Below are 16,386 nucleotides of genomic sequence, written 5' to 3'. Positions count from 1 at the left end.
GGTTCAAGTCCTACCACTAGCATGTACTAGTAGGGTGACCAGGAGCACTCAAAGTCTGGGTGCCCAATGTAAGCTATAAATGAGATGACGTTGGTAAAGAGTCACCACGAGGGTAGTGCCCACGTTGAAGAGATCACAGGACCAGACCAAAAGGAAAATGTGCTACAGGGGGCAGGGGGTGGGGGCGCATGAAGATGAGCCAGTCAATGGCCACTGTCCTCAGAGAGCTTGTAGTCCAAGGAGCAGCTGGGAACCTACAGCCTCGAGGCCTGTTCTGTGAGGTCTGGAGTCAGTCAGAGGGCTGTGCTTGAGGACCTAGAGGGCCATGCAGCTTGAGGTGGCAGGATCCCCACCCCTGCAGTAACTTGTTTGTGAGTCACAGCATGGTAGGGTTTAATCCTGTTACTCCTTATTCCATCGCTCATAGTTAAATGAGTTTTCATTTGTGACGTCTTTACCAGAATTTCAGTCAGAAAGACTTCTCATGACTCTTGTTAGAAGACAAGAGAGTGAAAATATGAGGCCCACCTCAGAGAAGACAAAGTTTCAGGACACTTGAACCATGCTGAATTCAGATCACTATGCACCCCAGAACACAGCCTTGACCTACGCTGCTTCAAAGTAATATTGTGCACGCATCCTAACCAAAGCTCTCCCAAAGTCCTCTAGCCCTCTGCGATCTGCTTAGCTGCATCCACTCCCATTCATGTCTTACTTTGCCATCCCTGCTTCTTCCTTCCCCATGGCTGGGACCCCTCCTTCTCTAGCCTTGCCAAGATGCTGCAGACACATGGCCTCTTGCTTTTGTTTCTTGTGCAGCTGCAGAGGCCAAGGAAACCTCAGCGAATTTGGGAACCTGTACCAATGGCTTCTCTGTTAGAGCCGTGCCCACAGCAAGAGCCTGCCTGCACTTGTGATCATTCAGAAGAGTCTGGTGGGATTTTTGTAGGGCTTGGGAGTGAATAGTTTGCATGACTGCCATAAACTCGTGTTGCTATAACTGCGAGTAGCACGGAGAGGAAGCAAGCCTTCGGATGCCCATTTACAAGTGAAGATTTGACATCAGAGTGGATTCCCAGTGACCTCTCCAGCCTTTGATAGTCAAGAGTCAGGGCTGCAGCGTCTGTCACAGCAGGACTCCCATCGCTCTTTAAGAGCAGAAGCAAATGTTAATGCTCCATCTCACTGCTTTGAGAGTACATAGAAATCTAGAGACCAAAAAATGTTGGATGTTTAGATGAGTGAGTTCTGCTTGACTTGAAGGCATTCCAAGTCATTGTGACCACATTAGTCACTTAATGTCTGTTGACTTGAACTGAATCTTTCTGTTTCTCAGTTTTTTGAAGAAGAGACAATGAGCTGGGATTCCACGCTCTGTCACCTCCCTCCTTCTCCCAAGATGATGTCCAAGGCTTGAGGCCCTTTCGTGGCTCTGTTCCTTGAAGAAGATGTACCTTTTTTCAGTTGTGGAAAAGAATGGCTAGACTCATGTAAGAGGCTTCTAAACTGAGAATTAGGGGATCCCCAAAGAGAAAAGAGGGACCCCTCCCCTCATTTCCCTTCTGGTCTATCCTTGGCTTTTTCATCTTCCCTGCTTCGTTGCACCAGACAACTTTCCCGGTGCGGGCTGAGCCACTCCTGCCCCCCAGCTTGCTGCCGTTTCTTGCTGAAAGCCTCCCTTCTTCACTGTGGGCCTTACTGACTCTGGGATCTAGAGCTGGAGACCGCTGTTGAGGTTATCTAGTCGCAGTCCTTCATTGAAAGACAATCACTGGCCAAAGCTGGAAAGCCCCGACTCTGCCTCTTCCTGTGGTGTTCCAGGAGTCTGATTGCACTTCAAGCTGGCATAATTTCAAACTGCACTCAGACTTGGGGACACACTCCATATGCTTTTGAATTTCTGTAACACCCAATTGACAGCCTTAATAGGTTGAATTCGGGCTGCTCTAGAACCTGCCATAATATTGTTGCTAGGAGTATAAATGTTCCCAGCAGTCCTCTTCCTGCTAGAGTTGTGATTTTGTATAAGCAGTCAGCAAAATGAGGTAGGACATGCCTGCATAGAAAAATGATTTTGTTCCTTTCAAAGTAGTTCTTTTGAGAGACTGATTCCAAAGGCATTACCATTGCTGGAAACCTTTTTTGGAATCCCTTTTCAGAACTCACACTAAATCTTTTTGACTCTTCTCAATAGTAGGTCATTTTTATTTGAAGCTGGATTTTATTTTAGAAAAAAAGTCTTTGGGAGCCAAGTGTGCTGGATGAAGGCAGTGACTAACCTGCAGAGTCTCTTGTCTTTTTTGTTTACGCTCTGCCATCCTACGAACGGCAGGAAGCAACAACTTCCAGGTGTTGGGGATCAGACTGATGTGTACCCCACAGAGTAATGAGCCTGACTTTAATTGATGCTGAGAGCAGCTCCAAGTATCCCCAAAAGGCTTGGAGTGACAGAAGCAGATCGAGAAATGTGTAGTCCTTCAAGGGATGGCTCGAAAGACAGCTCTCATTTGGGCCTAGAGCCCATTGCGTGAGGCCTAGTGCGCAGACACTTAATTGTCATTTGTTCAGTTGCATCCTCTCAGAGTACCTCTTGTCCACGTGGTATCTTCTGACTCTTTCTTATCCCTTTACCTCCCTCTCTGAATCTAGCTCCTTGTGGTCTGGTGAAGGGAGCAGTTTGGGAAACTGAAACATTTTTTTTTCCACAGTAGTTGGAAATCCTTTCTTTTTCAGCTTTGCTTGGATCATAAAGGTAGAAAATAAGGAGTGGGACAGTGGAAGAGAAAATGTCAGATACTTCCAGATCTAATTGTGCATGCCTTAGGCTTAAATCTGTCCTTTCCTTCCTCAGGAAGCCCCACCAGCAAGTTGTCCACTGCTTCTCAGACTGCCCAAGGAACAGGGTCTCCCATTCCTAAGATCCATGGAAGTAGCTTCGTCACTTCTACGGTTAAGGTAACACTTTCTTTGTGTGCTCATGTGTTTCTGTTTTCAAAAGTCTGCAAGTTCCCCACATGTATTGTTTCTCCCAGCAGAACATTAGCTTCTTGAGCACAGGGGCCGTTTTCATTTTTCATGTTGGATCTCCAGTGCCTGGCACACAGTAGGCACTTAATAAATGCTTGTGGAACAGTTGAAAGCGGTGTCTTTTCAGTGGACTGCAGCTTTTATCAGTTACATTCATAGAGTTGGAAGGAAATTTAGAGATCATTTAGTCCACCCTGTTACCCAACACAGGAAAGATTGCTGCAGTATGAAAGCCTGTATATCAAGCCGAGCCCTGCCGTTTACTTTCTGGGTAACCTTAATTTCCCCGTACCTCGGTTTCTTTGTCTGCAAAATGAGGGGATTATACTGGAGGACTTCCAAGGATTTTCTGAGCTCTAGATCTTGTCTCTCTGTCTCCAGGGAGCTCTGGCACTTGTGCAGGCAGTGTGCCTGCCCCTTGGTGGGGCAACTCCAGCTTGTTAGAAGCTACTCGCTTCACTAATGCTCCTCATTTGTTGTTTCTTCTTTCTCATGGTTTCTTTCATTAATTCTAATTCTTCTTTATAGCCTGACTAATAGGTTTAATATGAATGTACATGTACAGCCTATACCAGATTGCGTGCTGTCTTGGAGAGGGTGGGAGAAAATGTAGAACTCACAAGCTTATGGAAGTTAATGTTGAAAACTAAAAATAATTTTTTTTTAATTTTTAAAAAAAGAAAAGAAACTACTTGCTTATGCTTAACCAGCCCATCTTTACTATGATATTCTGAAAGAGCAAATAATGATTTCGCTGTCCCGCTCCTCTTGCCTGTCTCCTTCAGCTTTATATTATAAGCTGCCACTTTTCTGAAATGAATTTTGTCTGTTATTTTTTTTTATTGGGTCTGGTATTATCTAAGTAAACCATCATATCATTTGCCCACAGAGACCATTTTTCTTTTCTTTACCTAAATAAGCGTATTCCTTCCATTTATTTTCTTGTCTTACTGCTATTTCTAGTATTTCTAGAATGAAATCAGTTGATAGTAGTGACTATAGCTCTTACTGGATAGGATTTTCATGTTCTTCTCTTAGAAGTAATGTTAGTACTTGGTTTTAGATTGACCTTGTTTATCATATTTTTAAAAGATTACTTAATTCCTGTGTCTTTTGATGTGTTTAACACAAATTAATATTGTTTTCAAAGGATTATTTTGCATCAGCTGATATAATCATGATTTGTATTATTTTTGTTATGTTTATAGGCTTTCTAATAAAAGTGCTTGACACATAAAAAGTACTTAAATGTTTTGCTGAGTGAGCTCATGAATCCTGCACTCATGATAGAACTCCTCAGTGAATAGGTTTTTAAAATAGGTCACATATCTTTAATATTTTATTCAATATTTTTACTACAATTACTAATATATTAGTTAATAATTTTCTTTTTGTGCATGATCTCTCCCTCCTTTGGGTGTTAGCACATTTTTCTCATAGAAGGAGCTGGCTTACATGCCTTTTATCTCTGATGTAGTTTATGTAATACAAGCTTAACACCAGGATCCTTAAAACAGTGCTGGAATGATCACCTGTCAGAGGCTGTCCACATGATACCTGCTTAGCACTGGGGGGAACTAGAAGACCTGAGGTTCCTTGAGATGTCAAGTTTTAGGTGTCCAAATTAACTGTGTTGGAGAGGTGCATTTTGCATTTGAAATTTTGAAATTTGCATTTAATGTAAATTTAGAGACCACTGTTGTGCTGAACATCTCATCAGCATTAATGACCAAACAACACTAATGATCTCGATTAATGGTGAAGCAGTTCCTCACCCCCACCCCCCCACCTCCTGATAGAGAGGTGAAGGCTTAAGAATGCAAAATGAGATCAATTTATTTTGGACCGGCCAGTGTGGATGGTTGTTTGGATTGATTGTACATGTCTATAATGGGTTTTGTTATTCTTTTGTCCTCAGTTGGGAGGAGGGAGATGATGAGAAGGAAGATCTTGACCGATTAAAATGAATTAAAAAATTTTTTAAAAACAAGAGAAGGTTCAATTTTCGAAGGGCGAGAAAAGGGAGGCACAAATGTGTCAGAAATGACTGATGTAAAAAAATTTTAATTAAAAAATGAAACTACTACAAATTATAAAAGCTTGTATTATATGAAAAACAATACAGTAAAAAAAATACCTATACATCTTCAGAAAGTCATATATCTTGTTGTCATTGAAAAAGAAAATTTACTCGGTTCAATAAAATAAAATATTTGCTAAGTCTATAGTTTCCAAACCAAGCAATGAATGATGTTTAAAAGGAAATTTGTTAACAGAGGACATCCAGTTGTGTCTCCTGTTTACTTGTAACTCTAAAATAGTATTAAATCTCAGTTCGAACTGTTCCTGGGGAGACTCCAGAGACTCTTCTTGAGAAGTGAATCTTCTTGAGTGAATTTCTCAGATTTCCAGGGTGACATAAGCTCAGTCACTCAATATTGGAACTGAATCAGATTTCCTCCTGGTTTTTTAGTTGCCTAATTATGTACTCTGTGTGATTGCCTACCCAGCAGGAGGACTCCTTGTTTGCATCTATGCCTCCTCTTTGCCCAATTGGAAGTCACTCCAAGGTGCAGAGCCCTAAACCTGTCACTGGAGGCCTTGGAGCTTTCACCAAGGTGAGGGTTTGTTTTAGGCCTCTGTCCATGGTGGGTTGGGGTGATGGTGATCTTTCATTGGCTTTCCCATTACAATGTGCCACCTTTCCCTCAGCTCCTTGGGAAGTGAGATGCAGTGTTGGGATTCTGGCTTTAGTTCTGTCAGCACCTTCCCTTTTCCTGTCTTGTGTCTCCGATTGGCAAAGAAAGGATGGTGTGGGTGTTCTGGTGCCAATCCCTTTCTATCCCAGTGTGTAGGACCTGAGCAGGGAGGCCATCTAAAACACTCACAAATGGATGAAAAGAAACCCACTTGAGGCATGTTGGGACAGCCCACTCCACTTGGGGACAGCTTTATTTTGAGCCAAAATCTGTTTCTGTAGCTTTTCATCCTTGGTTTTAATTCACCCTGTCCCTCTTCCCCCATCAAGTGCGATTCCTGGTCCATGTGAATAACTCTCATATCCTTGAAGGCAGCTCTCATGTCTCTGCTAAGTCCTTCTTCTCTGTGGTCCTTGAGTAGGCCCCTGGTCATCATGATTTCCCATCCTGACCGACCTCCTCTGAACTTGTTCAGCTTGTCACAAAACCCTTTCTAAAATATGATCCTTAGAATGTCTGATCCCTCACAGATGCGAAGAAGTAGGCGAAGGGATTTTGTTGGCATATTCACAGGGTAAATGCTGTTTTTCCATATGCTTGTGTCCAAAGTGAGCTTTATCCAGGTAGTTCCTTGCCTTTTCTTGCAGACCACATTTCGCTAATTTATTAATCTCAGCAGACAGAATGTCTCCAGAACTGGGTACCTTATGTAGTGTCATTGTGTTCATTACAAGGTGATCATCAAGCAGGAGCCTGGAGAAGCCCCCCACATGCCCACCTCAGGAACTACTACTCAGCCGCCTCTTCCCCAGTATGTGACTGTGAAAGGGGGTCACATGATAGCTGTGTCCCCTCAGAAACAGGTCGTGGCTGCAGGAGACGGGACTGCTCAGTCACCAAAGGTACAAGTACTGTTCCTCCAGGGTTTGTTAGAGGAAGGGCTTTGGCAGCCATTGCATTGTGTGAACCAACCAAAAACCCACGACTTGGAATCAGATGACTCGGGTTCATTTCCTGGATGCCAGTTTGCGACCTTGGTCAAGTCAGTGACTCCCTGTGAACTCTCAGGTCCACATTTGAATGTCCCAAATCAAGTGTTTTCACTGCTTCGCTGAGATCAGTCAGATCATGTCACTGAAGCTATATTGACAGGACCCTTCCTAGTTTGATTAACAGGTATTATGAGGAGTGACAATTGCCATGAAGATTGGGGTACCCCCAAACATTAAGAGAACCTGCAGCCAGGGTCCTGATCAGAAAGGCATGTGTCAGTCTCAGATCAGTATTAAAAGCAAGAGTGTTGCTAGGGGCCCTGAAATAGTTTGAGGCAGAAGGAGAAAATGTCACCTCCTTTGCCACCAAACCAAGGTCCTGCTTCCCAGAGCCTGGAATCCCTTCCTGAAATGCCTCACAGCTCTCCTTTTTCACTTAAGCCTCTTTGCTCTTAGTTTTAGTAATTTTCTATATGTGTAGATTTTAGGAGAAATGTGTGTATTGCTGGGAGAAGAAGAAGAAACAACAGCATGAACATATATGAGAGATACGCCTTATCCTTCCTGCTTTACAGAAGTTCTTTGAGGCTCATAGTTGTCTCTACTCCAGGTGATTCCCTGGGAGCATTTCACTTAGATTGTTTCAATTACTTGCCAGGTATTCCAGTTCTAGGGACCATAACTTGAGGGATCCAATTCAGGGACTAATAGAAATGGAGAAGGGGGTGAAACCTTTTGATATTTGGCCAGGGAGCGAGACAAGAGTAGATCTGGGCAAAAAATTTGCCTTCTTTGGTTTCACCTCTACATGAGAAACCAAATGATGCGACAGTGAATATGCTGCCATTCAGAAATGGATTTGGATCTTTTCCTTCAGTGTCCATCAGTGTTTCATATCATAGAAGAGGGAAGAAATACATGCTCACTCAGGTTATAAAACAGAGGTAAACATATGGCGAAATGTAAATTGTTCTCTGACTTGTCCCACAGACGTTTATCTGAATGAGTACATTCTTTGTGTTACTTTCTGTCCTAGTCTATCCCTGTCTTCATTGCCTTTTTTAAGATTCATTTGAAGCCTTTACTGCATTTTGTATGGCACCTTATAAACCCCCACTAATTTTACATTAAAGTTGATTAGAATTAGAAATATTATCCCTGTGAAGCATGGGAAGCCTTCAGTTCATTTCTCCTCCACACACCTACTAATCAATCAGTAGAGTGCCAAGGTCTGTGTTGAGCATACAAGAAAAGAAAGTCTGAAAATTGATCTGCTGTCCTACGTGAAGATGTTCAGGTACATTAGTGCTACCTAGCTTACTGGAAGAAAAGACTATAAAACGTCGGGATGGCTTCCATCTCACTTTTCTTCTACGATGAGGTCATGCTGTTGATCTCATTTTGTCTGTAGAGGCAGAAATCAGGGCCAGCCATAAGCAGTATTCTAGTGATTTCCAGTAGTTGACATGTAACCCAAATGCTGTCCTGAATCCCTATGACAAGTTATCTGCCCAGAGCAGCTGCGTTTACTCTTGGATGACTGACTTAGATCCGTGTCACATGCTCAAGGTACCTGATTTTGCTGTGATTGTTCCTATGGGAGTAGTCTGAGCCACAAAAAATCACTTGCTTACGCTAATAGCTCACTCTGAGCAGGTGGGTTTTAGCAGAGGACCAGAAGAAGCACAGGTGACATCTCTTTCTCTTGCACAGGTGGTTGGTGTGCCAGTCGGGTCTGCTTTGCAGTCCACAGTGAAGCAGGCCATGGCAATCAGTGGTGGCCAGATCCTGGTGGCCAAGGCCAGCTCTGCCGTTGCCAAGGCCGTTGGTCCAAAGCAAGTTGTAACCCAAGGAGTTGCCAAAGCGATCGTGAGCGGCGGTGGAGGAACCATTGTTGCTCAGCCTGTGCAGACCTTAACCAAGGCTCAGGTCACTTCTGCTGGAGCCCCGAAAAGTGGATCCCAAGGTTCAGGTAATGATGTTATTGGTCAGTTTAGGAAACCTCTTAGGGAAGGCACAGCCATGCCCTGGCTCATAATCAAATTGTAAAATTCTGCATAACATCCATATTAGTAGTCAGTGGTGTGTGATCCTGACAATCTGAGGGCATTGAGGGCATGTTGAAAGGTGTTCGCTTTATCTGGCCCAGTAATAATTTGTGGAGGACCCTCCAAAAAGAGTCAAAGTTTACTTTTTATTATTATTGTTACTTTAAAAATAACATCTTGCAGGACTACTAAAAATAGTACTTAAGAGTCTGAAACATAATTCTCAATTTTTCTAACACCTCTCCTAAGAGTCATTTCAAACTCATATTCTAGTTAAATCATTTCAAAAAAACTGTAATTATCTAGCTGGGCTCTTTATAGAAGGTGGTAGAGTGGAAAGGGTGAACCATGGGGAGTCCAGAAAGCTGGGCTGCTATCCTAGCTCTACCACACCTTTGTGAATAGACCTCTTCTCTCTGCGTCCTTATCTATTCAAATGAGAGGTAGACTGCCCCTGCCGAGAAGGGAAGAGGCCATCTTGCCCCAGCCTCAGCTGTTACTTCCATTCTTTGTCATGTGTGTCCAATCTAGCCTGCTGTCTTAAGATAGATTTGAATTGAACTCTCTTTTCTGTCGCTAAAAGTTTATCATTCTTAGTAATTTATCACTCTGATATGCCTTAACACATGCCTTTTTATGAAAATTTTTTTCCCTTTGGATTGTGATGTAGTTCAGCTCTCTTGGCTCCTTGGCAAACTATACTCTCAGAAGTTAATGCTGTCCTCATTCCCTATAAAAAGATGGGCAGCTTCCCCAGCCTCCCCCTGCCCCTGGGAATGGAATCGTCAAATGCACCATGCAGGTCACTGAGTCCTGCTTCGGAGACTTACAATGCATTGGCTGCTGCTCATCAGCAGGTCTTCTAGTGGCCTTGAGAGCTGGGGGAGCCAGAAGGTGCACTTGGCTCTGACCACAGCGTAAGATTTGGGAAGCAAGATTTCATAGCCCTTGTGACTTTGCCCTTCACTGCCTGGATATGGTCTCTTGGTCTAGAGGATGGATCTTGAACATGATTTTTCTTGGTTTGAACCAAAATAAACATTCCTCTTTACTGACCCAAGACTATGAGGAATTCAGCCCTGAAAAAGAGAGTCAACTGAAGGCTCCGTTGTGTTGGACAGAGAACTTGAGTAGATGCCCAAGCATAACATCAGAGCACTTCTCAGGATCTGTCTGAAAATGCATATAGCCCATAGATGGGTTTGGCGCTTAGTGTTAGTAATAGCTTATCCATTCTGTCATTTCTCTTTTTCCTCCTTCTCTATCTCACTCACCTCCCACCATGTGTATGCACACACACACACACACACACACACACACACACACACACACACACGTGTTGACTTTGGTTAACAGTGCTATAATCACAAACATTAAATAAAGAATGACTACTGTTTATAGTCATCTTTTTCCACTAGTCAGGTTTTATTTTTACTGATATTTCTGTTTTCAAGTGTTTCATCACCACCTGCCTTTCTCTGTCATTCTAGTGATGGCTACTTTACAGCTGCCTGCCACCAATCTGGCCAACTTGGCAAATTTACCTCCTGGCACTAAACTGTACCTTACAACAAACAGCAAGAACCCTTCTGGAAAAGGAAAGCTTCTGCTGATCCCTCAAGGAGCCATCCTGCGAGCCACAAACAATGCTAGTGAGTCTGTCTTTGAATCATTTTGTTCTTGGGGTACTGGGCATGTTCATCTGGGATCTGTGAAGTGAATGGACCAGGCTTAAGGGGCAGACAGCAGTTCTGCTCTGCTGTGGGAGGCTTCTTCACAGTGCAGAGGTGGTGGCTTCACTTTACTTTGGGTCAGAAACAACCTGATCCATTTTCATGATCAAGTGGTGTGTGAAAAACATGAAGGGAAGCCTCCTTGGGTATCCTTTCTAGGGGTCTCAGCTTGGCTGTTCTTTTCTTTCTAATGTTTGTCCCTTCTAACACCAGATAAATGTATTCATTCTAAATAATACTTTTGTGTTATTAAGGATGAAGGGACAAAAATCAGATACTTCGGGTATATTCCAGTGGCAGGGTTGGGGCCTGGGAGGAATCATTCATTTCAAGTGACACTGAGAAAGAAAAGATAAGAAAAGTGCTCTGCCTCCAAACCTAGAATTAGGACTATTAATCAGAAATCAGTTCCTCCTGACAAAATGGCATACCCTTAGCATCTGAGAGAAGTCTTAGAGTTGTCTATGTACCACAGCTCCCATTGTCCCCCATCCTGTGCCTATTAACAAGCTCCGAGATCAATGTCAGACATTTCCCGAGACCACTGCTTAAGGCTGAGGGAGCTCTACTCTGGATTGTCCTGGGTGAAGCTGACTTGCTCTCTGCCCCTGCACATAGTCCATCTATGTGGACTGGCTGCCCTGGGTGAGGAACAGGACTTTTTTCTTCCTTGTCCTTGACAAGCCAACCAGGGTGAAATGTGCCGGTACCTATAGATAGGGAAGGGCATTCTGGGCTAGGTCTAAACAAAGAAGTTCTAGATGGTCATCTTGGGTTCACTGTACAAAATCAACCAAATGGGTGAGATGCAGGAAGACAAGCCTGTCGTGTGAGATCTGAATTTAATGGTCATTTCCTAAGCTCCTAAGAGATGAAACCTTAACAACTGCTAAGGTCTGTGGACGTAGTGGCCCTAAAGTGGGAGATCCTGGCATTTTCTTCTATCGTGTAAGCACCAGTATAATTGAAATCCAGTTCAATCTCTTTTTTTAACATTTATTCCTAACTTAATACATAATGACAAAAAAAGAACATTTCTTTGTACTCAGAACAACATAAAAAGGGGATTCAATGTAAAACCATGTATTTCCATTTCATACTTGTTTTTTCTCTTTCCACCCTCACCCTGCCCTAGAAAGGCTACCATTAGACACAGTTGTGTGTCTTTGCATATCTTGTATGCTTCTGTTTATCAGTTCTTTTTCTGGAGGTGGAGAGGTCCTTCATCCTCTGACTGCCTGTAATACTCAAAGTGACTAGTTGTTGCGCGTTGTTCTTAGAGCAGTGTGGCTGTCACCGAGTACGACATTCTCTTGATTCTGCTCATTTTCCTCTTCGTTAATTCATGTCAGTCTTTCAATGTTTTTCTAAAACCAGCCCGCTATCGTTTCTTAGAACAGAGTATTTTCATCACAACTTGTTCAGTCATTCCCCACTTAACAGGCATCTCCTCAGTTTCCAGCTCTTTGCCACCACAAATAGAGCTGCTATAAATATTTTAGAACATGTAAGTTCTTGTCCTTTTTCCTTAATCACCTTGAGAACCAGATCTAATAGTGGTATTATTGAGTCAAAGGGTATAGGCATTTTAATAACTCTTTTGGCATAATTCCAGATTGCTCTCCAAAATGGTTCTGTCAGTTCACAGCTACACCAACAGTGAATTAGTGTCCCAATTTGTCTACATCCCCTTCTTTTGTTTTAGCCAGTGTCATAGGTGCAAAATGATATTTCAAAGTTTAATTTGCATTTCTCTAATCAGTAATGTTTTAGAGTATTTTTTCATGTGACTGCATATAGTTTTGATATCTTCATTGAAAAACTGCCATATCCTTTGACAGTTTATCAATTGGGGAATGGCTGATATTATAAATGACAGAATTCTTTATATAGTTGGGATCTGAGAAACCATCTGTAAAAAACATTTCCAGTTTTTCTGCTTTCCTTCTGATCTTGATTACATTGGGGTTTTTTTGTACAAAATCTTTTTAATTTAATATAATTAAAATTATCCATTTTACACCTCATGATGCTCTCTATTTCTTATTTGTGAATTTTTCTCCTGTCCATAAGTCAGATAGGCAGTGTGATCCACATTCTTCTAGTTTTCTTGTTATATCTCCCTTTATATGTAGGTCACCTATCCACTTTGACTTTTTCTTGGTAATGGTGTAAGATACTGATCTATGCCCAGTTTCTGCCAGACCACTTTCAACTTTCCCAACAATTTCTGTCAAATAATAACTTCTTATCCCAAAGCTTAAATCTTTACATTTGTCAAACCCAAGGTTGCTGTAATTATTTGCTACTCTGTGTTGTATGTCTCTCTCTTCCACTGGTCTACCTTTCTGTTCTTAGCCTACTACCAGATAGTTTTGATAATTACTGCTATATAGTATAGTTTAATGTCTAATACTGCTAAATCTTTATATTTTTTCATCAGTTCCTTCAATATGCTTGACCTTTTGTTCTTCCAAATGAACTTTGTTATTATTTTTCCTAACTCAATAAAATAATTTTTTGGTAATTTAATTGGGATGCCATTAAATGAATAGATTAGGTAAAATTCTCATTTTTATTATGTTGTCTCTGTCTACCCATGCACAATTAATATTTCTCCAGTTATTTAAATCTGACTTTAATTGTATAAAAAGTGTTTCATAATTATGTTCCTGGATTTGTTTTGACAATTATATTTCAAGTATTTTATACTGTCTGCCATTTTCTTAAATGGGTTATTTCTTACTGTCTCTTTTTGCAGGGTTTTGTGAGTAATATAGAAATGCAGATGGTTTATGTGGGTTTATTTTATATCCTGCTGCTTTGATAAAATTATTGATTGTTTCCACTTACTTTTTAGTTAAGTCTGTAGGATTTTCCAAGTATGTCATCATATCATCTGCAAAAAGAGATTCTTTTGTTACCTCATTGCCCGTTCTGATTCCTTCGATTTCTTCTTTCTTCTCTTACTGCACTTCTAGGATTTTCAGTGTGCTGTTGAATAATATTCATGACAGTGATCACCCTTGACCTTACTGGGAAGGCTTCTGGCTTATCCCCATTACAGATAATGCTTGCTGATGGTTTTAATTAGATGCTTTCAATTGTTTTTAATAGGAATAAGTGTTGTATTTTATCAAAAGCTTTTTCTGCACCTATTGATACATAATTTTTGTTACTTTTGTTATTGATAGACTCAGTTACATTATTAATTTTCCTTATGTTAAACCATCCCTGCATTTCTGGTATAACTCCCACTTGGTCACTCTCTATATATGTATTATTGTTGTAGTCTCTTAGCTAATGTTTTATTTAGGATTTTTACATCCATATTCATTAATGAATTTGGTCTTTAATTTTATTTCTGTTTTGTCTCTTCCTGATTTAGGTATCAGTACTTAATTTCATAAAAGGAGTTTGGCAGGACTCCTTTATCTGTAATTTCAAATAATTTATTTAATGTTAGACTTAGTAGATCTTTTTAATAGAATTCTTTTATAGATCCATCTGGTCCTCATTTTTCTTTGGAAACTCATTTATGTCCTGTTCTATTTCTTTTTCTAATATAGATTTGTTTAAATATTCTGTTTCCTCCTCCCTTAATCTAGGCAGTTTCTGTTTTTGTAAATGTTCTTCTATTTCACTTAAATTGTTCAGTTAATTGACATATAATTGGGCAAAATAACTCTGTGTAATTGCTTTGATTTCATCTTCATTAGTGGTATATTCACCTTCTCATTTTTAATACTAGTGATCTGGTCTTCTCTCTCATATATTAACCAGTGGTTTAACTATTTTTTTGCTTTTTTTTTTTCTTTTTTTACTAAAACCAACTTCTAGTTTTATTTATTATTTCAGTGGTTTTCTTCCGCTCAGTTTTATTAATCTTATCTTTAATTTTTAAGATTTCTAATTTGGTGTTTAATTGGGGATTTTTGATTTGTTCTTTTTTGGGTTTTTTTTTTTTAATTACATACCCAATTCATTGCTGTGCTTTCTCTTTTTTATTGATAAAAGCATTTAGAGATACAGATTTTCCTTTGATTACTACTTCTGCTGCGTACCATTGGTTATGGTTTAGATTGTTTTGTCTCTAGTTTTTATCTGTGTTTCCATGGTCTCTTATTGAACGTAATTTTTATTGAATTTTGATCTGAAAAACTCATATTTAATATTTCTGCTTTTCTCCATTTAACTGTAAAGTTTATATGTCCTAATATATGGTCAATTTTTGTAAAGATACCGTGTACCATTGGAAAAAAGGTGTATTCCATTCTAGTCCCTTTTTTCCATATATTTATATATCTAGCTTATTTAAAATTCCATTCACATCCTTGACTTCTTTCATTTTTTTTTCCTTTTTTGGTTAGCTTTATCTAACTTTGAGATGAGGTTAGAGTCCACCACTATTATAATGCTACTATTTCCACCTGTTATTCATTACTATAGCATTTGGTGAATATTGATATTGCTTCATTTCCTATGGTACCTTTTATCAATGTAGTTTCCTTGTTTGTCTCTTTTAATTAAATCTGTTTTATCTTTAACTTTGTCTGAGCTCATGATCGTTATCCCTGCTTTTTTTACATCAGCTGAAGCATAATATATTCTACTCCAGCCCTTTATTTTAACTCTTTGTGTATCTCTCATTTTTAAATGTGTTTCTTGTAAACAATATGTTGTGGGATTCTGATTTTTAATCCATTCTGCTATCCCTTTCCATTTTATGTGTGAGTTTATTCCGTTCACATTCAAAGTTATAGTAACGTTTTGTGTGTTTCCCTCCATCTTGTGTTATCCTTCTTACCCTCTTTTTTTACCTTATCCTCTTCACAAGTCTAATTTACTTGTAAGCACTGCCTACCAGTCCCACACCTTTTTAAAGAATCCCTCCTTTATCCTCAGCCTTTACACTCCAGTCCCTTAATCTACAGTCACTCCTACTTCTTTGGTCTGTATACCCTTTTAAAAGTCCCTCCCGTATTCCATCCCCTCTGTCTCCTATTTCTTTGTAAATTCAGAAAGCTTTTATACCCTTGTAGGTGCATGTGTTATTCTCTCTCCAACCCAGTTTCAGTGAAGATAAGAGTCCAGCACCACCAGCCCTCCGCCCCCCACCTGCTTCCTCTGTGACAGTTCTTCCATTTCCACCCAGTTTGTATGAGACAATTGCTCTGTTTTACCTCTCCCTGCCCAATTTTATTAGTTAGAATCTTTTTTCCATCATACTTAACTCTGCCCCAAGCTTTCTATGCATGTTCTACTATTCTACTATTTAAGTAGTGGTAACATTCTTAAGAGTACAGATAACGTTTTCCCATGTAAGAAATAAAGAGTTTGACCTTGTTTAGTCTCTTATAATTGGACTTTAGCGTTTACCTTGTGTTTCTCCTAGATCTTCTATGTCAAATTTTCCATTGAGTTCTGGTCTTTTTGTCACAAATATCTGAAAGTCTTTCAGTTCATTAAATGTCCTTTTTTTTTTTCCCCACTCAGGATTATACTTAGTTTTGCTGGGTAAGTTAATTTGGGTTTCATCCCCAGCTCCTTTGCTCTTAAAATATAATCTTCTAAGCCTTCAGTCTTTTAAGTTGGTGTTAAATTTTGTGTCATTCTGACTGCAGCTCCAGAGTATTAAAATTGTGTTTTTCTTATTACTTGTAGTATTTTCTCCTTGACCTGGGAGCTTTGAAACTTCTCTATAATATTTCTCTGAGTTTTCATCTTGGGATTGCTTTCAGGTGGTGATAGGTGGATTTTTTTTCCATTTTACCCTCTCATTCTAGAACTTCAGGGCAGCTTTCCTTAATAATTTCTCATAATATCATATCTAGAGTCTTTTTGATCATAGCTTTCAGGTACTCTAACAACTCTTATATTACCTCTC

At 40.1% G+C, this 16,386-nt stretch overlaps 1 protein-coding gene across 11 annotated transcripts in view; it reads left to right on the top strand.

The window, feature by feature from the left end:
• YEATS2 (YEATS domain containing 2) overlaps positions 1 to 16,386 on the top strand; it is a 108,456-nt gene that overhangs the window by 53,553 nt on the left and 38,517 nt on the right. For 10 of the 11 annotated variants that reach the window (XM_072640344.1, XM_072640338.1, XM_072640345.1 and 7 more), the window contains 5 exons: positions 2,852 to 2,955; positions 5,538 to 5,645; positions 6,461 to 6,628; positions 8,432 to 8,690; positions 10,257 to 10,418. In XM_072640344.1, the coding sequence (XP_072496445.1) occupies positions 2,852 to 2,955; positions 5,538 to 5,645; positions 6,461 to 6,628; positions 8,432 to 8,690; positions 10,257 to 10,418 (801 nt within the window). The remainder of the gene's footprint in view (positions 1 to 2,851; positions 2,956 to 5,537; positions 5,646 to 6,460; positions 6,629 to 8,431; positions 8,691 to 10,256; positions 10,419 to 16,386) is intronic. The other variant, XM_072640342.1, reaches the window with a different exon arrangement.

The sequence above is a fragment of the Notamacropus eugenii genome, chromosome 2 (assembly GCF_028372415.1).
Source record: "Notamacropus eugenii isolate mMacEug1 chromosome 2, mMacEug1.pri_v2, whole genome shotgun sequence".
NCBI classification, from domain to species: domain Eukaryota; kingdom Metazoa; phylum Chordata; class Mammalia; order Diprotodontia; family Macropodidae; genus Notamacropus; species Notamacropus eugenii.
Note: the sequence above shows the minus strand (reverse complement) of the source record. Positions and strands in the feature narration are given on the sequence as shown.